The sequence below is a fragment of the Cydia pomonella genome, chromosome 1 (genome assembly GCF_033807575.1).
Source record: "Cydia pomonella isolate Wapato2018A chromosome 1, ilCydPomo1, whole genome shotgun sequence".
In the NCBI taxonomy this organism is placed as follows: Eukaryota; Metazoa; Arthropoda; class Insecta; order Lepidoptera; family Tortricidae; genus Cydia; species Cydia pomonella.
In genome coordinates, this window is record NC_084703.1 from 13,039,582 (window position 1) to 13,065,804 (window position 26,223).

The 26,223-nt window shown below is 36.2% G+C and overlaps 1 protein-coding gene across 1 annotated transcript; it reads right to left on the minus strand.

Moving 5' to 3' along the window:
• Positions 1 to 2,821: 2,821 nt before the first annotated feature.
• Positions 2,822 to 25,807, minus strand: LOC133515662 (ras-GEF domain-containing family member 1B-like). The gene is made up of 13 exons (XM_061848229.1): positions 25,623 to 25,807; positions 24,925 to 25,177; positions 24,716 to 24,832; positions 24,382 to 24,624; positions 23,718 to 23,863; positions 22,917 to 23,061; positions 22,329 to 22,589; positions 22,111 to 22,254; positions 21,177 to 21,256; positions 20,545 to 20,646; positions 20,006 to 20,178; positions 11,165 to 15,178; positions 2,822 to 6,879 (listed from the first exon to the last, which is right to left on the minus strand). Exons 2-12 carry the CDS (start codon positions 25,096 to 25,098, stop codon positions 15,096 to 15,098), a joined length of 1,668 nt encoding a protein of 555 aa, XP_061704213.1. The 5' UTR covers positions 25,099 to 25,177; positions 25,623 to 25,807; the 3' UTR covers positions 2,822 to 6,879; positions 11,165 to 15,095.
• Positions 25,808 to 26,223: the final 416 nt, after the last annotated feature.

Sequence of the window (26,223 nt, forward strand, 5' to 3'; positions counted from 1 at the left end):
TATGTATACATAAAACAAAAAAAAATACCATGTTGCTTCAAGCCGATTGATTTGAGACTAACATATACTAGTAATGAAAGAGATGTCACATTAGTCTAATAAAGGCGGCAAGCTGCCTAGCCGATAAGTGGGTCAGCAGCGAAAATTCAATGTAGGACCACAGGCATTTTGTTCAGTGTTAAAGGCTCTCTAGATAGAGAACCACTTACGCGTAGAAATCCAAAAGATACGTCATGGGAAGCCTATAAGGCTGACCTCGACAACCGTCTAATGGATGTCCCAAAATATGTCAAAACACGAGACTCTCTCAACATGGCAGTTAGTATCAGATGGCATACGCAGGACCTACGAACAAAGCTGTCTGTTGAAAGAGTCAAAAACCACTAACACAACGACGTGGTGTAACTAAAGGTTAGAAAACCTCCGTAGGTCTACACGTCACACATTGAATCACTCAACCACGCCGAATGAGTGGGGAAGGTATGCACGGTGGGCTGGCCATAGGCCATGATCCAAAAAAATGCATGTGGTAGTTTTAAATTTCTAATGGCTGTTTCTAATTTGCCGATAAACGTACTTTAATTAGGTATAAATAGTTCCTGTATAAGTAATTACCTTCATTCTATAACGAACCTAGAAAGTGAACACAACTCCCGTTTGTACGCGCTCTCTTATCAGAGACTCATTAAGTGATCGGTGATTAGTGGTGCATTCCTGACTAAGTAGTGATTTTAGTGACTATTATTAATATGGAGCTTAAAGAATCAGGTATGTTGTTTTGATTTACATAGATTGTTTAGCATTATGATAAAATATATATTCATAATATTGGGTCTACGCCACGGCAAAAAGTCGTATGAATAATGATTAGAATATTTTGTTGACTTAAACTTTTAGTTAATTTGAGACACGATTATAAATACGAGACTAGCATTATTTTGAAGCTCGATATTTCTAGATTAACGGCCATAAACTTGTTACTGCCTCAATTTGCCTATTTAGTATTTATAAGACTGCTACGCCTGCGTAGGCCAAGGCGTAGCACCTACTACGAAAATATTACGAATGGAAATTTACCTTTTTCTTTCTTTTTTCAGGTGATATGTACGTCGGATCTTTTACAAGGGGATTCGTATTTGAACTATGGCTCTCTACTAGTGGTTCAGATACAGAAAGACGTCGTCAAGTGCTACAACAACTAATAGGAATGGTGCCAGAAGTAGAAAATGTGGATACAAGTAATTTGGATAACATCATAAGGTACATTTGTAGTCGACTTGTAATTTATTGGAAATCTTCTTCGCGAACTAAGTGTCTAGTTCTTAGGAAACATTCGGACTGGTTAAATGAGAAACAAAATGTTAATTTGCTAAAAAATAATAAGGTGACTGAGAAGACTTTAATTATTGAATCGGGACAACCATCATCATCGCGCGATTCGGAACCCTCTACTTCAGCTCGACGGCCAATAAAGGACTTTTTGGCTTGTAGTAAACGGTCAAAACGCAGAAGGTTAGCAGCACTAGCATCCTTGGATTCATCAGCAGTCAACGAACTGAGGAATAAAGCTAAATTAGAGACCAATGCTAATGAAGTCAATCCTGACGATGTGCTATCTCTTCTCACAGAAGCTAAACTAACAAAACATCAATATTTGTTAATACGTGCTTTTATAAATTCTCGGGCTAATCCTGTTTTACCTTCGTATGGTAAGGTAACTGATGCGAAGAAAAAGTGTTACCCAGAAAATATTAAAGTTACCGAATCCACAGCTGAGGTGGAGTTACAAAGCTTGCTGGATCATACAGCTACGCGTATAGTCGAATTTCAAAAGGAACTGATAACAGCGATACCTGAAGAATCCATGGGTGATGTGACTTTAATAGGAAAGTGGGGCTTTGATGGTAGCACTGGTCATAGCGAGTACAAACAAAAGTTTAGAGTATAAATAAGGTCTTATTTTCTGTTTTTTTATTATTATTATTTTACTAGTTTTTATTTTTAATTTTACACATGCTTGTTTGTTATTGTATTTAACATATTTTAAAATATATTTTTATTGTTTTAAGGTAAATAAATAGTACTGAGCAACATATACTTTAAAGGATTTACTAACTTTAGTTATATAGTAAGTATGAATCTGTTTTTTTTTGTAAGAATTTGTGAATAAATTAAGCATGATATATACCCTAACACGTGTTTTATTTAATTATACTACCTAATAATTAGCTGTATTACAAAAACAAACAAAGAAATCAAGAAAAATTACAAAATAATAATTATGACCGCCTTACTAAGGCGCGCGGGCCACCGTGGTATGGTAGAGCGTTGACTGAATATAACAAATAAATCAGGAAGGCAAAAAGGTCATGAAGAAGATTCTGTGAAGAGATTGCCCAAACTCATAAAGGGGCGCATAATTCACAGAATACTCTCCAATACACCAACCAACTATCTCGGTCTCCTTAAAAGACCAGATGGCACATTTACGAACACAGAAGAGGAAACTCTGGACTTGCTCAAAGGCACCCACTTTCCCGGTTCGTACTCAACCAGTAATACAAAACTTTGCGCCCAACGGAATACTCGATTCTACAGGGCACGCAAAATCGACTGAAATTTGGCAACTAACATCTGCAGGCCATAAAAAATTTAATGGGCATTGGGAAAATTTAAATCGGCGTTACCGGCGCTCTTACAGCAAGGACAGGACCTCCTTCTCCAGCATCTGACCAGAATATTCCACGCAAGTTTCGCGTGGGGAAATATACCAGATAAATGGACTCGGCTCAAGGTACGATTTATACCAAAAGCAGGGAAAAAGGACTACTCACAACCTAAATCGTTCAGACCAATTAGTCCAACATCGTTCCTACTCAAAACGATGGAAAGAATAATTAATCAGCACATTAGAGCCAAATACCTGGTGGAAAGACCACTAAGTGTAAACCAACATGCTTACCAAAGGGGACAATCTACGGAGACTGACCTATTCAACCTGGTTGACAAGGAGCAGAAAACCTTAGAGGACAAACACACTGCGCTTTGTGCATTACTTGATGAGGTGGGTGCTTTGGACAACACGCCCACAGAGACCATACTCAATGGTATGAAATCAAAGGGAGTAAACGAAACATCCATCAGATGGGTACATAGCATGCTCTTGAACAGAGTAGCCACTCTGACTCTCATTTCCATAGAGCATGAATTATGTACCACAAAAGGGTGTTCACAAAGAGGCGTTCTATCCCCACTATTATGGGCCCTAGCAGTGGACCAACTTCTTGCAGTTATGTCAGGCCAAGACTATGATACACAAGGATACGCCGACGACCTTGCAGCCATCATCAAAGGCCTCTGCCTCCACACTATATCCAAGCAAGGAGCTCTAAACGCAATATTTAAATGGTGTAGAGAAAATGACTTGTCTATTAACCCGAGCAAGACTGTGATGGTGCCATTCAGAAAAAAACGAAAGTTCGAAAAGCTTACAGACCCAACACTTAATGGACAAATTATACCGTTCTGAGATCAAGTCACTTTCAACCAAAAGTTAACTTGGAACCCTCACTTGGGAAATATTACACAAAAAGCAAAAATGGCCATGTGGCGAGGCTGTTGAATGGCAGGAGCAAGATGGGACATAAGACCCAAAATTTCTATGTGGTTATACACAGCGGTGGTGAAGCCCATAACCAGGCTCCCGGCTCCGCAGTGTGGTGTAACAAAATACGGAATAGACACTTTACACAGCCTGCAACGCACGACTTGTTTAACAGTAACAGGGGCTTACTCCTCGACACCGGGGGCGGCCCTAGATGCACTGCTGGACATCTCACTCCACCGCTCTCAAGCAATAACCAAACTCAAGGCCTGGGTTTTTTAATAGAACCCTTAGCATGCCCACTGGTGACATGCACACCGAATGTCGTTTTACCAAATTGTACACAATAGAAATACCTCCTAGAGCCAAATGGACCAATGACCAAATGTAAGTCGCGGAGAGAAGCCACAATTGGTGCACGGATGGTTTCAAGAAAGGCAATGATGTAGGATCTGGGACCTATGGAGACAGACCTAAGCTCAGAGCTAGCATCAGCAAGGGCACACAGACCTCAATCTTCCAGACAGAAGTTTTCGTCATTAACAAATGTGCGGAGATCAACCTGAATGATGTGATAGAAACCTAAGACACCAACAGATCTACATCCACTAAGACAGCCAGACTGTTCTGCTGACACTAGACTCCCTAAGTCAAACTCAAAACTAGTCCAGAACTGTAAAACAAATCTAAATAAATGCACGGGCTAACTCCAACGAAGTCACACGAAGTAGATGGTTACCATGGCACTCCGACATTAACGGAAACGAATAAGCAGATGCACTTGGTAGAAAGAGCGCAGACTCACCCTTTGTCGGCCCAGAACCGTTCTGTGGAATCACAAAACGGAACACATATTCTTGAAATTTTATTGGAAATTTTTGACATCAAATATCACCAAGTTAATGTTGATGGTTGACCTAGAGTAGTTATGGCCTGACCAAAGCCCGGCGTGACGTCGTGCACTCTAGCGCCAACTAGCGGATCGTTATCGAAGCGCAACAGACTTCAATATAACATCTAGTTTAGATATAAGGACACAATACGACAAATGGCGCATTAATTAATATTTTAATTCATAAATTGGACTAGGGCATTATAAAAGGACTTTACCTTTGCCTCCAGGTACTTCAAATGAGTAATTGCCAAAGCAAAAATGCTGCAAATTGCTAGAATTGGCGTGAAATTACGTACTTGGAAAACGCGTGCGTTCTGGGGGCCGATTTTGAATTTCGAGAGCTTTCACTCGAAAATCTGTGGAAAACAGCGAATTGATATTTTTGAAAAACGAGCAATAGAAATTGGGAATCTAGTGGTATTGTCCACTCGTTTGCAATTCTATGAGGAAGTCTCCTACACCGGCCGCATATTTCTCGGGAAAACGTCATCGAGAGTCGTAATAATTATGTGAAATGGAAACTTCCCTAAAATATTTTTTTTTACCGCAGCAAAAGCTTGCGTTTATGGTGTCAGTGTCACCTCGTTTTGAAATCACTATATATATTCATTGGCTATTAGGTTAGGTTAGGTTAGCTTGTTGTTTATTATTGGCTAAGCGGTGGTGGCCGAGTGGATATGACGTCCGACTTTCAATCCGGAGGTCGCGGGTTCAAATCCTGGCTCGCACCAATGAGTTTTTCGGAACTTATGTACGAAATATCATTTGATATTTACCACTAGCTTTTCGGTGAAGGAAAACATCGTGAGGAAACCTGCATACATCTGCGAAGAAATTCTAAGGTGTATGTGAAGTCCCCAATCCGCATTGGGCTAGCGTGGGGACTATAGCCCAAGCCCTCTCGCGCATGAGAGGAGGCCTGTGCCCAGCAGTGGGACGTATATAGGCTAAATTATTATATTAGGTTAGGGGCATTTTTTGTTGTCTTACATGGTTATAGCCTTTATTCGATTTGAAGTTTAGCTTTATATATTTACTTAAAACTAACGTTCATGTTTTTCTTTCTGAGTGCTTGATAAATAGTTACCTACTGGGTAGCTTTCACTCAGATGCATTAAGTAAGATTTCATAAGACCTGAAAAATCGGCTAATGTCTTAGAGTTCGCATCAAAAGGACTAATTCATACTAACATAAGATAACATTTGTCATAAAATTATAATTTCTGAATAAAAAATGCGTATTTATGTTATTATTATTTTTATAGAAGCCCCTTCAAAATATACTCCTCCATATGGAGAGTGAGTACGAGTATATATTGTTTTTTTATTATCAATTAAACATATTCAAACCGAGTAGATCCGTAATAACACGTTTACTAACTCTGAACTTGATATAATTTGAAATAAGTATTGAACTCAATCATAAAGGTACCTTTCCGACCGGCGGCGAAAGTGACTAGTGATCGACTATATTTCGCAATCAAAGTTTAGGTGTATGTCTCGTGTGAATAAAACAGAAAGATGTATTATTTCAATATTAGATCAAAGACAACACTCGGTCACAAAAAAAAAAAACATTTTTATAATGGCTACTCGCATTCGTCGGATGCGGGAAAGCTAATTTAAGTTAAAGCAACGGGCAACGCTATTGGCTCTTTTATAGCGTGAGCCATGAATACGAACCCTTTATGAAGGCCCAGGAATGTTTATAAAATATATTTATATTACTTAGTTATAATGAATTAAAAATATTATTTTTATCATAGATTAATTTTAAATCTCCAATATAATATGAATAATTAAGTACGTAGGATCGACTATTTACATGATAAATTAACAATTTTATATTTATTTTCTAGCAGTTCATATCATTAATACGCTTAAAAAAATTAAGTTTGTATCATGTTAAAAATGTTTTTTCATTATTATTATTTACGATATTATACGCATATATTTAATTCCAAACATGATTTCAACACATTTATTTCAAAAAAACTGCGTTACGAGGGGTCATATCTTATGTTAACACTAAAATGGCAGCATATGTATTAGAGTATTAGACTATTTTAGCTGAATTAGACTATGGGAACGCATAATCTTGTACACTTTTCAGCGTAACCCATCCCTGGTGGGATTAGCCGTTCCTGTACTTACACAGGGTACCTACTACCAAACAGTTATTGATTGTAATAGAGAGGTGAAGTCTATGATAACAGCATGCCCGATAGCTTGACAGCCGGAACAGATGGCGCTGTACTGCACCATATGTTTTCTGATCATCGAATTGTAAAACGTCAAATTTTGACCGCCAAAGTTACCGCATAAGCGGAGCCGTACAGCGCCATCTCGTTTAGTTGTCAAATTTGAAGTACGACATTGTCTTAAGGTGGTTCGACTAGGTTACCCAAAGCTTAAACCTCATTAGATGGCGCCACAATTGCAAATTTTGAGTTTTAATTTTTTTGTGGAGTAGTCTTGGTATTTCTATACTGTAAATTATGTTTAGCGCACTCTTTAAATAAATATTGAACTATTACAACAAACATTGAACACTTCATTGTACAAAAACTACCCCTTAATGTCGACAGAATGTTTCTTGACTCTATTTCTAAGTATCACTCACACATTCAAACAGTCTTACTGGGATCCTTGTAGTAGACAATTTGGCACAGCGTGAGTAGGCTTCAATAGCGTTGCGGTATGTACGTGGAAATACATGCAAGAGGATGTGGGTTCGAGACTCATTAATTTTTTTTTTGTTATCAGTATTATCAAGTACCTATTATTAATAAATTATTTTATGAGAAATCTGAGCGTTTTCCATAAAAATATTAAAAATCTGATTCTCACACATCATGATATTTTTGGGTTCTTCCAACTCAGAATCACTAGCATAATCAATCCTCGTGCTAAAAAAACCCGAAAATTTGTATTGAAATTTTAGTTTTACACTGAAATTTCTTTCACACTAAAATGTGACGTAATGGTATGGATATTTTAGGATATCTTTTTTTAATGCTAGGGTGGAGAAGATTCTAAGTAGAATGAACCTAAAAAAGTCCAAATTTGTAAGTCAGATTTTCCGGTATTTTTTTCAAAAAAAAACGCTGTTTTGTTCTAAAATTAAAGCAATCACTTACTGCCCAGCCTTTAAAAAAGTAGGTACTATTTTACAGTAGAATAAAAAAAAAATACGATACATATAATTAAATTACAGTGAGTTACAAAATTGCATGGCCTTCTATTTATAACCATTATAAAAAGAAATGAGATATTTACCATGTTTGTTTATATTATTGATTTCCCGGTATTTTGACACAACTAGAAGTTTTACACAATGCCTAGAGATAGAAAATTATTTATTTATTTTATTTATTGTCAATTTCATTCAACGGATCACATCATATCCAATTTATGTGTTTATGTATTGCATTGTTTTCTACCTAGTTGGTTATTAAATTCTGTTACTGCAATAATCTTTATCTACATAAAATATACCAACGAAAATTTAATAAAGTATATATTAAAATGAAGTACACAAAATCAGGAATTACATATGACAATATCATTCAAAATCGCCTCCTCTGGCTTTGACACAGGCCCTCAAACGACGAGGCCAGTCATCAATAGCGGCACGCACGATTGTCATGTCTAATTCCGTCACTGTCTTAACTATGGCCCGCTTGATGGAGTTAAGATTTGTGTGGGGTTTAGCACAGGCTTTCTCCTCAATAACCTGCTATATGGCATAATCCAGGGGGTTAAGGTCCGGGCTGGAGGACGGCCAGTCTTCGTGGGCAATAAAGTCAATTTTGTTCCTTCGAAACTAGGTTTGAGTTGTTTTTGCCTTATGTGCAGGAGCTGAGTCCTGTTCAAAGATCCATGGCTGGTTTTGAAATAGGGTGTGGCTTAAGGGCTTCACTATTGGTTCGAGAACGGTTTCCAGTTTCCGGTTTTCACACCTTTTTCACAGACATGAATCTGTGTTAGCCCTGAGTATGACACACCCAAAATCATGTTTGGCGGGTGCCCACATTTGTGTATCGCAATAGGGTTGTTTCCATCTACAAATCTTAGGGCATAATTGTATCCCAATAAATTCTTTTGGATTATAAGAACATGTTAAACTACTTTTAGGGGACCTGTAATGACCATATTTTTGTAAATATTGAATTTAAAATATATTTTGGCACACGTCACGTGACCAAACTCGAAACGTCTTTGAAGATTCTGATGACGTCACAACTCTCGGATTAACATACACTGTTGACAGTTAGGCGTTAAACAACAAAGGACAAATGTCAGTTGACAGTTCGTATCTTCTACGTGTGTATGTAGTTATGTGTCAAACCGTAAACTGTGACGTCATACAATTTTCAAAGAGCGTTTTGGGCGCGAAAGCATCTGTCAAAATATATTTTGTTAATTTAACATATTTAAAGCCGTTTTTAGTATAAAAGCTGAATTTTAAGGCAACTTTTAGTTAATATAGAAAGTAATACAAGCGTTTCAAAAAATTGGAATACGATTCTCTTTTAGGCCCCAATTCATTATATATACGACGAGATAAGCGTTATGTGTGGTATATAATTATAGCTCACAAATCCACCACATTATGTCATTGTAAAATCTTCGCTGGTCTCAGGTGTTGTCGAGGTGATAAATAATAGTGGACTGTAGTATAGACGCTGGTTTACTTCAAAAAATACAAGAATACAAAAAGTGGCAAAGTGAACAGTCGTTGGGAATTGGATAGCAACCGTAAGTTTTTAAAAGCTCTGTAAACTGTCAAAGTTTTGAATATAAAATTACCATAGTGAAATTAGAACATAGAGATATTGAATAACGATTGAATTTATACATTTCATTGAATATTTTAATTAAAAATATGCATTCTGAATGAAATTAATTATAAGAATATTTGGATACATTAAATTAAATTATATAAAAAAATATTGATTTTTAATTGCAAACATTAATGACTTAACCTAACGAATGAAGAATCAAAAATGAGTCCATTTTTGAACGATTCGTAACAGTCATTTTTTATTTTTTCGGTAGCATTTGTTTTAACGGAAATAAAGAGGTTGCAAATCGAGTAACAGAACTTCAGAACAGATATCATTTGATATTTACCAGTCGCTTTTCGGTGAAGGAAAACATCGTGAGGAAACTGGACTAATCCCAACAAGGCTTAGTTTTACCCTCTGGGTTGGAAGGTCAGATGGCAGTGGCTTTCGTAAAAACTAGTGCCTACGCCAAATCTTGGGATTAGTTGTCAAAGCGGACCCCAAGCTCCATTGAGCCGTGGCAATATGCTGGGACAACGCTAGGAAGAAAGAAAGAAATCGAGTAACAGAACTTAGTAACCAACTAGGTATAATAGTTATGATGTAAATGTCCATATCATGTTGGAGTCATATAAATACGTATTAGCCAACTAGGTAATTATTCAAGATCAATACACTTAGCTCCCTTAGGTATTCGCCTAAGTACAATCTCGGGCAAAATTGAGTTTTATAAAAGTGAACTAGTTTCTAGGTCATATTTTCTATGAATTGGTCATTTTTGTAGACTCCAATTACAGTTACACTTTTCTTGGTTTTTCGCGGACCAGAATATCGATGATTTTTGTAACTTGATTTAGACGTTGCTATCATTTTCAAACCAAAAACACATAAAATCACAATTCAGAACATGCGGCAGCGTTGTTTTCTATCAAGTACCTCAAGCACCAGGGCGGCTACCGGGAAAATCGAAATTCGTCAATTTCGGGCATTTTTCTCTGTCACTCTAATTACGTCTTAGTGAGAGTAAAAGAGAAAGATCCCCGCAATTTGCGAATTTAGGTTTTCGCGGTAGGCCCCCAGGTCCTGTCAAGTTTCAGCAGTGTTGCCAGGCGAGCGGAAGAGAATTATCGTACTTGAGTGTCAATATTATTGTACCGTTGAAAAAAATATCGTACGCCAATCAAAAAGGCAGCCCCTAAAAATGTCTAGCAAAATAAGCTTAAATTTCCAATTAATAATAAAAAAAAGACAATTTTCGTCTAAATTGCGCAAAAAATCTGTTTATGTTTGTGTATTTTTGGGATAGACTCAAACGGTATACAGGAAATTGAGACATTTTAAACTTTAAACTTACACCAAGGAGCCGAACACCCAAAAGATACTAATTTTAGCCTATTTCTGAGAGAAAGTGTCATATTTTGCTTCAAATTACTAGACTTTTAAGGTGGCATCATCCAAGGGCTGAAATTATAGTACTTTAGTGTACGATAATGCTCTTTGGAACATTACGTCATACCGGGGCCCAAATTATCGTACATGTACGACAATTATCGTACGCCTGGTCACACTGAGTGTCAGTGTCGACAGAGTCAGCTAAAAACGCGTCAAACATCGCAACGTCGCGCCGATGGCCGCCCGGGGCATGGAGTGGCAACGTCGCAATGTATTTGTACACGACATTTGTCACACACACATGAGTAAAATTTATAAAAATATAACGTTGATTATTGCATGATTTCTGTATGAAACAAAGTTTTTCTATTAATTTAGCGCAAATGAATATTCGAAAGTAGATAGATGCGCAACAATTTATGTAATAATATTGTGTAATTAATTAATAAATAGCGATTGTATTTTGTATGAAAATCGAACCACCTTAATTAGACTCCTCATCTTACACAATTAGATAATTCTTTGGTACTACTAATGTAGTGAATCAGTCCTTTTAGAAACTGATTGGAGGATCATTTAATTCATCATTTACATTGAGCATAGCACATAAAATAATGATTATAGATTTTATTCAGTCAGGTTGCCTAACCTAACTAACGTAGGCATGATCTCGACATTAGTTTGTGGCATATAAAACAGTATGATAGCACTAGAACTTTAACATTTTGCTATAGCCTCCTAGGGCCCACAGTCCCACCTATAGTATTTATTAAGGTCGATAAAATTTTAATTCAATGGGACCTGAGTTGCATTTGTTTTGTTTCGTTTATTTCAAAACAAAACAAAATCAACTATATATCCTACAGTAATATTCAACATTACTGTTCAAATTTAACTTGTACATTTTCGACTTTGTTTCTCGCATGATTGGAGGCCTTAGGAGGGGATATGGTATTTCTAGAAAATAGTTAAGTACGTACACATAATGTATGGAATACAAGCTTATTCGGTGGATGAACAGGTACTTTTAGTCAAGTTACTATAAATCTAGATGACATTGACATAGCGCAACATTAACAACCACAAAAATATAATTCCTAGAAAACATTCAATTCAAAAGTATGCAGTACATTTGTATTTTATTCAGCATCGAATGGCAATTACAATGATCGCATTTTAGAATCTGCAGAACATGTTCCACACACACGTTAAAAATAATTACATACATCGCATGAAACATGTTTTGTATAAACACACAAGAGTAAATCATAATATATTTCAACCATTAATGAGATCATTTCAAATTACTTAAATAAAAACAAACAATTAAATATACTTATGGAGAGATTCATCAAAATGGCGAGAATTTGTTATTAAATACTGTATAAGGAACTTTTAATTAGACTTAAAAGGTATTCGGAAAAACCCTCTGCATACAAACCGTAAGTGCATCACTCGGTTGAGCAAAGCCGTAATAATAGCCATTAAAAGCAAATGGGGAAATTCCAGGAGACTGTAACGTCAATTGCCAATTCTTTCGTGTGTTCTTACATTAATGAAGCGAATTTAAGTGTCTGTATGTCTGGCGTAGCCCTACAGGTAGATATCTGGATAGTTAAATTTGTTTAATTAATGTTAGAACACACGAAATAATTGGTGACTGACGTTACAGTCTCCTGGAATTACCCAATGTAATTTGAAGACTAAACTTAAAAAAGGCATGCATATACTTTTTGGATTGACGTCAACAAAATTAATCTCAATTTAGTGATATTAATCAAATACACACAAAAATATACATCATTTTACATCAATACTATAATTATGTCATGAATGTATTTAGAAAATGATTAAAATTATTACGCTGCCTTTAAAATACTTTTGTACATAAATCAGGTAAATAAAATTTGAAACACCAATTCCGTTAGTACTAGAACGGAGCTCGATAATAGCAAGTCTTTAATCGTGTAAATCAGTACCCCTAGTGTAACTAAATTCGATTTTGAAACGTGACGTACGCGTTTGCGTTTAGTCTCATTTTGTATTGGATTTAGAAAGAGCGCGCCAAGCGGGACGTTTTGGAAACTCAAAATCCTATACAAAATGAGACTTAACGCAAACGCGTTCGTCACGTTATGATGTCGATAAAAGTTACACTAGGGGTACTGAACATATATCTATCAAAACTATCCTACGTCCTTTAAAATCACTAATGTGTACCTTCCATTTCATTTTCATTGAACTAGTAGACGAAACATGAACTTTATTTTTAGGATATTTTATACATATGTATCGTAATTAAAAATACTGCAGCATTTACCTACTGTCAGGACTCTTATCATAGTTATCATTCGGAGTCTATTGCCAAGTAGGTACAAGCTAATATGTAATATAGCATTTTTGGTACTAGCTTGTAATTTTTTTGTTCCATAATAATCTGATTAAATGTCAACAATATCAACAACTGATCAATGCAGTTTAACATTTTTGTACAGTTTAAAATAAGTAATGTAATGGAAGTTGAACACATTTTTTCTCAGCATTGAATGATTTAATCGTTGATAAGTAATACAAACCCAATGCTAATATGTGTTGTAAACAAGAGCTCAGAAAAGGCCTGTTATTTTTAAAGTTTCCAATTATGTATAATATAGAAAAAAAATACCAGTATTCATAATCAAAAACAAGTCTTTCAGAGCAAAAAGTACATAATGTAAGTAGACTGACTCGGTAAAAATAATAGTTTTCTTGAGCCGGTATTCAACCTATAGGATAATTCATGGACGACCCCATGTGTCAACAGATGACATTAGTAACATAAGAATAGGTCACCTTTTCCGAGCTCTGATTTTAAACGAAATTACACGTTTGTACAGTCAGCATCCAAGAGATAGTGACAGCCAAAGTGGCCAAATATATCGTAACTAACCTCTGTTACTATACAGGGTGATTCATAACGCGTGATCAGAAATATGTGGTTCTTAATATGAGCGGTTAGTATAGACACTTGCATGTACGAGTAAGAATATCCAAATATCTGTAAATGTAATAGTTATTTACCATACAAGTGCGGAGAGAAGGAAATTCGCAACGAATTAAAACACGGCCGAAGGGAGTAAGTTGCACCATATGTACTGTAAAAGTTTTGTATCAAGCAAAAACGTCCGCAAACGATGATTATGATGCTTAGCGGCTCAGGATGAATTCGTCCACAATCCTATTTCGTCACCTTTTTAAGTTAACCACATTGCCACATCATCCACTGTTCAATTTCAATTTCAATTTTTAGAATCAATTTCCCACCAAAATTTTTAGAAGAAATTTTAGAAGCCTTCGTAACGAGCTATAGTCCACCACATCCTATATAGGCCACGGTGCTAACTCGTCACTATTCCTAAATCGACCACGTGCTAACTTGTCACCATGCCTATATCACCTTAGCACTCTTCTACAAAAGACATACGAATGGTGACGAGTAAGCACTGTGGACCATATAGCAATATGTACAAGATAAGAATGTGGACGTATTAGGAAGGTGACGATTAGGAATTATATGCTGACGACATGGCATTACAGTTGCATATTCATACACCGTAATTCAACGTTACGACATAAGATTTTACATTCAAACACGATAAGCATTTCGAGAAAGTTATCCCAAGTCACTTATGCCGAACAACAGTCTAATTCGTCGAATGATAAAAATGCTTTGCTTTTAATGTACATGAACACTGTTAGGTATCTAAAACTCACATGATGATAGTGTTTGACAACATTAATAAACTGAGTACTCGTTCGATGATTCAGTCAATTCTACATAGGTACGGTTATGTGTACATTGCAATAAAGCCACATGACTAGTAGAGTGACCGTGAATGTTTCATTGGGGATCATTTTTATTAAATTGATCATGAATTAATTGTGATTTAAACTATTGCTCCGCGTTAGTTTTAGGAAGCCATATCGGGAAATGTGATTACTGTTCATGACTTAAAAGTCACCTGTAGAAACAAGGATGTATTCCGATATATTTTTCCGCATTGGGTGTTACTATCTATTTGGTGACTGTACACTATAGATACACTATAGACAATATAGATAGATTGTACACTGTACAGTACTGTAACTGTACACTGTACAGTCTATAGTGTACAGTCATCATCACAATAGATAAAAAGATAAGTCAATAATAAATGAACGGAACTTCATACAAGTGTATATTAGTCAAAGGTTACCTTTTTTGCTGCGATCACGACTGTACCAACGTGGTCAACAATTGTTTATTTGTAAAGAAGACTATAGACTAAAATAAATTATAATACCGCTAGTTTTAGGTGCTGGAAAAGTTCACTAGTAATTAAGTTTTGATAAGTAGCAATAATATCAGGTGGTTTATAATCACAGGATTGTCAGTTTAAGCTGCCTTCAGACGTTTTAATCTTTCTTTCTCCATGTGGTCGACAGGCGGCTCTCGCTCGAATGACACGAGTTCCAGTGCTAAAAAAGGACCATTAAATTAATTTAATATAACATAATAGTTATTCAATATAAATAAACACTATATCTTATACCTTTAAACGAGCAATTCTTGTATATATATATATATATATATATATATATATATATACAGTACCTGGGCGACCGAGCTATGCTCGGTTATAACTATTTATTGTAATATGGTGGTGTATAGGTGATAATCTTAACTACATTTTTTTACTAAATTAAACTTGTCTAAAACAATAAAAATTAAAAAAAAAATATATAAACTTGAACATATATATAAAAAAGAAAACAAAAGTTAGTCACCGGGCGAGATTCGAACCCGTAACACTCGTTTCTAGCAGTCCGCGTCTTAACCCGCTGGGCCAGACGGACAGTGGCCGGCAACACGAAATTAGCGACCATATTCTGCGTCGAAAGAAAAACGCATGAAAACTCGAAAACACGCGTTTTCCCAAACATAAGACTAATCTAGATCGATTGTATACCCCCAAAAATCCCCATATACCAAATTTCATCGAAATCGTTAGAGCCGTTTTCGGGATCACAGAAATATATAGAATTGCTCGTTTAAAGGTATAAGATATATATATATATATATATTTTTGTGATCTCGGAAACGCCTCTAACGATTTCGCTGAAATTTGGTATATGGGGGTTTTTGTGGATTGAAAAATTCGCGGCCTGGCCAATTAAAAAAAAAACTTTTGTCTTTTTTCTGCCGCCATTTTGAACTGTCATTATTCAACTGTCTTCCCGCGAAATTTAAAGTTACGTGTCGGTAGATATCGTGAAAATGGGGAAATTAGAGCAGCGTGCTGCGATTAAATACCTGCATAAAAAAGGATTGACAGAAGCAAATTTATGATGATATGCAAAGTACATTAGGGCAATCCTGTCCATCATATACGATGGTGAAAAAATGGGCAGCTGAATTCAAGCGTGGAAGAGATAGTATCGCAGATGACCCTCGTCCCGGGAGGCCAACAACGGTGACTAACACGGAAAATGTGGCAATTATATGCGAAATGATAATGAAAGACCGGCGATTAAAGGTGCAGGAAATAGCTGACATCGTAGGCATCTCTTTTGAAAGAACTCAAAATATTATAGTCAACGAATTAGGTTTTTCCAAGGTGTCGGCGAGATGGGTCCCGAGGCTTCTTTCAGTGGAACAAAAAATCGCTCGCCGTACTAATTCACGTGAATGTCTAGACCTGTATGAAGCCGATACTCAAGACTTTTAGGACTGATTTGTAACTATGGACGAGACGTGGGTCTCTGAAGTGAAGACGTGGGTGGGACGTTTTCAAGCAACGCCGAGGTCCAAGCTGAGGTGGATGCCTATTTTGAAGGTCTCGAGGAAAGCTTCTCCAAAAGTGGTGTAATGGCTCTGGAATCCAGATGGAACAAGTGCATTCAACTCGACGGGGACTATTTAGAAAAATAAAAATAAATTAAAAAACCTCTGTTTTGTTTTTAATATTTTTAGGCCGCGAATTTTTCAATCCACCCTCGTATATATAAGACGAGAATGTAATTGCATTAAAATATTCAAACTAACATTTCTACCTCAAAACAGTTTTAATTCAATATTAATGAATGGGACTGCTTTTTATATAAGTCTGATTATTTAAACTAAGCATTTAAATGTTGTATTTCATATTAACAGTAAATTATTTACTTGCGTGTATTCTTTCGCCAATAATATATTTACTATTTATAGAACGTTTCATTTTACTGTGTTGCACAGTGGTAGATTTGATGGATTTTAATTATGAATTAGGGTATATAGTCCATGGAATTGGTACATTGTACCTAACATCAAATGAGGTAGTTCTGTTTTTTCAATTGCTGGTAGTGATGAAATGGTAATAACAAATCCAAGTTTTCGACCTCGAAAGCCCTTGGGATCAATGTAAAGTTCATGAAAATCCATTCAATTTAAGGACTTTTACCAGTTTTTGTAAAAAAAAAACCTTCGAGAACCGAAGTTACCACAAAAGTCACTATGCACACTTTCAAGAAGATGAAATTTGAAATTAATTGACAATATAATCTTAATAGTCTTAGTGAGCCAAATAGTTTCTACGGCGTCTCAAAGGTTTGCAAAATGTTGAACTAACTGTAACTGCAAAAAAGGGTTTACCAGCAGTTGTGGTTGCAAGGAAGCAGGACTCAAATACTCAGCTGTTTGCAACTACAGTAATGTTCAATCCTGCGAGAATATACCAGACCGGAGATGTGTGCCGACATTGAAAAACCATTCATTGATGATCCACCATCAGATGACGATTTAGACCTGCCTGATCAGGTTGACGAAGAAATGCTACCACATACGCTGGGTGCATAAGAAGTGCTGTGAATTCAGAGGACAAACGTGGTCCATCAAAGATATACAAGCGACGCGAGTTATAACAAGTTCCTTCACTGTACTGTATATTATACACACAATGATCCGAAGGGCTTTCGAGGTGGAAAACTTGGATTTGTCATTACTATTGCATCACTAATAACATATAAAAAACATAACTACCTCCTTTGATGTAAGGCAACACCTCTTTTTTGGTACGAATTCCATGTATTAATAGACACGCGGCAGCGTGTCCAGCCAAGGCGACGAAGCAGCCGTGCCGTGTGTAATATTACGAGTTATTTTTATCCTTTCAATACTCAAAACCTATACACCTGACTCAAAACCTGCGCCGTAACGGATTCGCCAAATTCAAAACCCTATTAATGGTACCGAAGCCAGTTGAATCAAGATTTTTTATTCTATAATTTATTCAAAAGCTACTCGTATAAATATATATATATATATATATATATATATATATATATATATATATATATATTAGTAAGTTCATCATTCTCCATTTCTTCCCGCTCCTGGCGTATGTTTTGTTGTATGCCCTCCATCATACATTCTTAATTTGAGTTCAAATAAAAACTATCTTTCTTAAATATTTTTACTGCACAAAGTTCTTGTCGTTTTAACGAAAGAATTCCTTGGACAACCCCATACCGTTCAATTAGTCAATACTGTGGCACTTAGTTAAATCCAGTTTTTCGGCTCAATTTAGGGGACATTGGCTGCATGAGAGTACGAGGAGGAGGAAAAAACTGTAGATTTCAAGCCCCTGTCATTTTGTTTCTAAGCAAGATGACTACGGCTTTCTTACCGCAATAAAAAGTCTTATTATATTATATTTTCCAATATAAATAATTCTGGTTTTATGCTGTTCTTCTTTACACATGCAAATAGAAGAGATCACTGTAAATTGGTATTTTCCAAATAGCAAGAAAATTTGCAACATCCTACATGCCTGACTTCTAAACACTTAAAATTAGCTCGGAGTTTTATGCATTTCATAATAAATAACTAATTTAGTATGTTGTCTCTTGACCAAAGGCTTCAAAGCAGTAGATCTCTAGGAACAAGTGACCCTGGGCCCATCACAAAGATTGCTAATAGAATTTGCGAAAACGAAGCATACCTGTCATAATTATCGTAAAAACTGGGGTAGATATGCGGCTAAAATGCAACGAACTACGATGAAAGTCAGTTCAGTTCTTCGTACGAAGGTTAGGATAGCTAAAGTTACAGAAAAGGTTACTTAATTGTAGGCCAAGTCAAAAATCATACCATTTCCTTCGTACAAAAATCGCATTTGGCAGTTGACATAGAAGATCTTCCCCCTAACATTAGAAAAGCTCCCAACAAGTTTGCTTTCAAAAAATCTGTGCGTGATTTATTTGCTGGCAGTTTAAAGATCAATTAAGTATCAGTCTCACGAATATATATATTTATTTATGTAATGTATGTATGTGTCTTTATGTATTTAAGTAGTTTATAATTAATTTATGTGTATTAGGACTCTAATTCTTTCAATAACAATTTCTTTTAGTTTTAAACGCGCCGCCTACAATCTTTTCTGCTTTGCCCTAAGGTTGACTGCTAGAGAATGCCTCATGGCATTAAGTTCGCCTTTTGTACATTAAGATTTTCTTTTGTGCAATAAAGTTTTAAATAAATAAATAAATAGAATAGAGTAAGAGTTCCAAACGTTCTCTCAACTATTATTGGGCTCAAATTAAAAGTGTATTAAAAGAGAAGAATGAAACAGCCAAAAAACATTAACAATTCCAGCAGGTGATGGGCTGATGCAGGCAAATATGAAAAACGGGACCGTAAAAAGCTGCCACTGAATGCGCTAAGAAGAAGCTGCCTATCACTCCTACAGAACAAATAAGCTTCGTATAATATCTCATAATGAAGCCGTTTTCTCACGACTGTTCATGGTAGGTTTTATACATTTAGTTGTTTTTATATGAATCATACTGATAATAATCCAGAAGCAACTCTTTCAACAGCGAATCTCCAAACTAAAAGCGCAGTTGTGTGCTCAATAATAATAAGTTACAACAAAATCACCTACCAGTAGATTCGAACACTCTTAGGTATCCAAATGAGTCAAGTAACAAAAATCACTCCCAAATTCTCATTAAAAAATGCCTGAGGAAAAAATGGTCCGTGTACTTCTCGGAATGATTCTATCGTAAAGAAAATTTGTACGAATCGTCATAGAGTTAAGGAAAGGAAATATAAAATAAAATGTTACATATCTACTACCGTTTTTGAGATTATAAGAACCTTCAGTATGACCAGCGTACAAAAGGGCATGTCATAGATCTGTCATCAAGAGCTCGCGCAGCCGCTCCGACTGCTGTCGCCCGATCCGGTCTATGTGACTCATATCTACATAAGAAGTTTACGCAAATACCGCCTAACGGTCGTAGTAACAACCAATCAACATGACTTACCGGTCTCGGTGAGCGTGGGAGTATCGTTGAGGAAGCGCCAGGCGGGAGCGTGCGGCGGTGGCGGCGCGGGCGCCGGCGGCTCGTCGCCGCACAGCCGCCGCGCCGCCAGCTGCCGGCTCACGTGTCGCGCCAGCAGGGACCACTTCTCGAAGTTAACCCGGTTACCACCCAATCTGAATGAATACATTCATTCCTTATAAACAAGTTGCCACCGACTAATTTCTAATTAGTACTGTGAGAGGAAGATGGATTACGGGAATTTAAGAATATAAATATCTATTTGGTCTATTTTGTTTGAAAGTTCCGACCTAAAACTGATAGTCTAAGAGTAATCAACCAATTTTTTAGTAAACCCGTTATTACCTATACTTTTTTTGTAAAGGTACCTATTTACAAAATATTTTATATCAGTAAACATCATGCCCAGGAGGAGAAAGCCAGCGAACAACAAAAAACTATGAAAAATAAAGTTCTCATTAATAAGTACGTAACTAGGCATTTCGCTTGTCCATTCGGCAACCTTTTCCCATAGCACTTACTTTGATGAAGAGCCTTGGTTAGCAAAATGCAGGTCCCTGCAAGTGACGGACAGCAACGGCACGGCAGTTTCAGTAGGTGCAGCCGCTAGCGCTGCTCGGTATCTACGGTTAAAAGATTCAACTATTAATTGTACACCAATGTCGAAAAAAAATACATCCTCGAGACAAAACTAGAATTAGCAGAAAGTAATGAAATAAGAAATGTAAATAGATACCAGTGGCGGCGCGTCACAAATATTCGTAGGGAACCCGGAGCTAACTTTGCTTTCCTTTTCTCCATGAGCCGATCGTGAAAGTACTCAACGGGCTGAAATTAGACAAGCCGGTGGGAATCGAGTTCTTTGAACGATCCGCCACTGATAGATACAAACAGCTGAGATGGTCACCTCACCTTCAAAAAGTGTCTGATATGAGAGCTGTAAATATTATGACAAGGTGAAAGCCACGATAGAAAATACCGGACGGAAAGCCTAAGAGAATATAGCTAGACTGTGTAGAGGAAGACCTTAGGGAAGTCAGAAATAAAACTAACTCTAAAATCTCGCCAAAGTTCGTGACAACTGGAGGAAGTTAGTGGTAGGCCACAACCCACAAAGGGCGCCATCGGAAAAAGAGATACAATTTATAATTACCTTGCATGGTTTCCACTAGGTTCAACGCATAATTCTAATTGACGCAGTTGCTGGCCGCAAACTCCAGACGTGCGGCTCCACTGTAAACATGTAGCAACAAATTAATGGCGTTGTTCATAAACTTTTGTGAAAACCAACAAACTGTTGATGTTCGAGATTCAAATTTAGCAAAATTATAAAAGTTTAAAAATCTTTATTTATGAATAAAGGGTCAGTGTGCACAACGGTTTCTGCAGCACGTAGCAGATGTACATGATGGACGGTAAACTGAATGAAGCAGACGCCTTCAGAGCGCTATTTAGAGTCCATATGTTTTGCGTCGCCTTTAGAAAATAATCAGGTCGCGCTAATTCTTTGAGAGAGTGGTTACACCGTCCGCGTAAGACGAATGTACTGCAGCTCAGTCATTTATTTATTAATTTCATTTTTTATGTCTTATGTCATTAGGCGGGTCCACACAGAGCGAGCATACGCGCGAGGCAGTTTCCTCGCGGGTATGATTGCTCTGTGTGGACCCGCCTATTAAAACTGTCATTTTAACTTATGCATTTACAAGAAGGGATACAACATAATAACATAAATTAACTAATTGAGGCTTATAAAGTTTTGTGAATAAAGAGGTTAAGCTACTATTATTTTTCGAATGAAATTAATGAGATGTAGGCAGTTTGGCAACCAAGTTTCGCCGGTAACAGAACCATAAAAAAAACTTACAATATTGGAATAAGAAAAAGACGGTATGATTCTATCTGCCTATACTCCACTTACAAACGACTCTTGCAGTTAGCATCTATTTGGTAGTTGCAGTGACCATATATTTGGCAACTTTGGCTGTCATTATATATTTGACTGTGCAATAACTAAACCGCATCCGTCTGATAAACACCCAAGCCCAATGAATTATGTTGTATAACTAGTAGAACGTATACATTACCGTTTTCTTAAGACGCGTCACTGGAGACATATTCAGAGCACTAATGATAGCCATGAGCGAGTTGAAATTTCCAAGGTTGAAACATTCTCTAGCCGTCATAACCCACTGTTCTATTACTCTAGCTCTGTATTTGCTTTTTACAGCCTGCAATGAAATGAAATAATAAATTATCACAATTAACATTAAGATTATTATTTGTTTCATTATAAAAAAGGTACCTTTAGAATATCAGTAGCACATAAGTAGCTAAGTCTGTTAAACCAGTCAGCATAAGCTTCCAAGTTTCTTGTACTCTTCATGTCAATGTGGTGCAGATTGATGGCTGTCTTCCCGCAAGAAGATGTTGGTTGTTGTGGCTGTGTGGGAGCAAAAGTTTGCACAAACTCCTCTGGTCCAACAAATGACAGTCGATGTAACTCAACTATAGTCAATTGGTTTGCTAGCTCAGCTGGTGTTAAACCAAGTGTAAGAATATCTCCCTGTTAACAAAAAAAAATGATTAGGCTCGGCCGAGGCACGTCTACACTGGCCGTAGTGAACGCGAGGAAATTGCCTCGCGCGTATGCTCGCTCTGTGTAGACCCGCCATTTACAAATGAATAAACACTGCTTTTAACCCATTCAGCACTAATTACGACATGTATGTTAAATAAAAAAAATTGTCGTTTTACCTCTTTGAAGCATTTCCTCTACAAACCAGGAAACCTATGTTATCAGCTACGACGTAATGCTACCACCGTAGATCAGCGTTGAATGTGTTAAAGAAGGCGTTTAGATATGCCTATAAGCGTAATTTTTTTTTTTTACCTGAGCTAACTGTTCTACCAATGTCACTTGAGGTATTTCAACCAATGTTTCCTCATATTGCTCAAGTGCTGTTAATTTATCCAGAAGTTTCTCCAGCATTGTTGATACTTCCACCCTTACTGAAGACATGTGTTCTGCTGCACACCTATAGAATTAAAAAACTATCTAAATTAAACATTACCAAACTTAGTGGTTCTTCTTTTTCCTAGGGTTTATTGCCACGACTGATAGGACTCAAAGTGACGGCCATCTGACCTTCCAACCCACGGGGAAAACTAGGCCTTGTTGGGATTACATCAGTTTCCTACATTTTCCTACACCAAAAAGTGACTGGTAAGTATCAAATTATGTATCATTCATCGGTATGAGCCGGGATTGGAACATGCAATATCTGGATCATAAGCCACACACTCTTTTTGCTAGGCTACCAACACATTATGGTCTTTATAAAATTATAAAGTTAATTTTACACCAATTACAGTAAATCATAGCTTTAGTTTTTGAGAACCCTTAAGTTATAGGTTAATTTCTAAAGTTAGGAATCAAAAAACCTATGTTTAAATTATATTACAGTACATATGGGGCTACTTTATAGCACTAGTGCGAGAAGTAGCATATTATGTTACTGTGTCGAACATTTAAAAGGCCATATGTACTGTAAAACGTTGTACGATACATGTGCGAATAGGTAATTCGCAACTCGTGTCGATTTAAAACACTCCCTTCGGTCGTGTTTTAATTTATCGCCACTCGTTTCGAATTTCCTATTTTTCGCACTTGTATCGTAATGTACTATTTTACCTTTGCGTAATATTCCGAACAAGTGCCATAACTCTATCGTCACGGAAGTCATAGGGAAACATACTGGTCCACTGTGTCAACACTCTCACTAGTGCTCTCATGTCTGTTAACTCCTTTTCTACTAAATCTTTCACTTCCGCCCTTCCCTGTACACATTAAAATTATTACTTTCATCATAAAGTAATTAATGGTATTTGTTAATAGTAAAAGGCAAGGCCTGCATAAAACATATAAAATCCAATACTATTAGTTTCAGGGTGAAATATGGTATGGTAAACTTGTGGGATATTTGATGTGATTCATTTATTAATTTCACTGTGTACTTTTGGATTCAAATAACAGTGATATTTCTAAATAGTGACATTATTATCAATTACATGAATTTTTCTCAATAGAAAATTGAATTGATAACACTACAACATCAATAAGACTCCGCAATTTTTTTTTATAAAATATATAATGATCATACATTGGGGTTTAAAGTGCAGGAATAATTTACACTAGCCGAAAAAATAGGTAATAGCTGAAACTATTTTCACATTTTTATGCACATTTGGAACTTACAACCTATTATTAATTCATAGTTTGGTAAGTATAAAAAAAGTTATTAATACACAAAATAATTCCTGCACCCACAACTCCAATGTTTGATAATGATACTTACAATCTTGTCATATGTTTTAAAGTAGCGTTTACATAGCTTTCCAAGCAATTCATGAGGCTTAATAAAAAGTCGTGAACACAATAGGAATGTGAATGTATAGGATTTGTTTGCTCCGGGCCGTAGCATGTCTACCAGTGAATCCAGGGGAGCACTAACAAGCTGCCCATCTTTATACTCGAGATCCGTCTTTTCCACCGGGCAATTTACAAATGTTGTTAAAGTCTTTACACCTACAGCTGACAACTATAAGGGAAAAGAAGATGACAGTGTTGCTTATATGAAGTAAAACAAGATACAAATATTTATGAACAAATTAATGGTTACTGATAATTACCTGTGCAGCATCTCCTTTTTGAGTGACAAAATTCAAACCACCATTCATAACAAGATGTTTACAAGAATTTTCTGTCATAAACTTATTGCCTCTCACCATAGAATAATAATCATCATTCTGTAATCAATTAGTTAAAAAATAGTTTTAAATTTTGAACAATACTATGCTTATAAATAAATGCAATTGCTTAAAACAAAATGTTAACTTACATCATAGTAAGAGAGTCCAGTGCCATGCAATAGAGCTGGGTCGGGTGGAAGAGGAGCATGGTCGGTGGGTGGTGGAGGGGCAGGGGCTGGCTCGCTGGGTGGTGGTGGCACTTTAATGTTACACCCGCTACATGATGCTTCATTCAGCTTACTTGCGTAGTAATACATCGCCATTCAATTCCTCAAAAGCAGGCCAATACTAAGCTTCAATAGCTTACTGGCACACTTTTATTTAACAAACCCATTGGGTTATCTAAAAGCATAATGCAACAATTACCGCGGCGCAGCACCAATTAGTTACATAAAAACAATTATTAATTATACTACCATAATAGCACTTATATAATGATTGCAATGCAAATGCTGAATTATAAAATACTACGCATTTTATCGTTTCTTTCCATTATATACTAAACATTATATTACTTATTAAATATTTAGATGTTTTATAAATATTTGTACCTACTCCATCTGGCAAAAACAAATTCATCCACAAATACATATCGACATTATTAAGCAAATCGAACAGTTTTCTCTAGTAGGTCACTTTAATGAAAATGAAAAAAGGTGTACAACTAAATGAGTAAGAAACGTAATTGCAAAAAAATACGATAAGTTTTCTTTAAGGATATAAGGAATTATTGATAATACAATACAGAAGGTGAAAGTTGTCACCAACTACCGCGACCACAATTTACCTTTAAAATCACGCCTCAATATGTTTCTTCAAATTCCTCGAAGTACAGATGTTTTTGAAATAAATCAAGGAATAATAATTCACAAACAAATTTGTTCACTTTATTTAGATTTCTCTTAATTTAATATTTTTTACACAAAATAGCGCCAACCGAGAGCACTCTTGTTTTTTCTTTTTTTTGTATTGTTTGTTTTCAATGTTGCCGTAAGCAAAAAAGTTTAACCATAGATAAAGTAACATGTACCTGAATAAAAAAAGAGTATGAACAGAGGACCTACCGCAAACATCGAAGTTTATAAATTAAGGGCATCTTTCTCTTTTACTCTGATTTACGAATTTCGGTGCTCGCGTTAGGCCCTCAGTATTGTTCGTTTTGCATCTCTTTTCTTTATTTAGCAAACGAAAGTGATGCATTGCAATCATATCACTCAAATCAAAACCACCAAATTATTATATTACACCTCTATTAAATTTGATTCTTTGATTTTTGATTGAGAAGAACCATACCATAAACAATATTGCAAAAAAATCGCAAAATTCAAACATTGTTTTGAAGTTTCACTCCTCGTACATCGATTTTATGAAAATACCCGGTTGCTAAT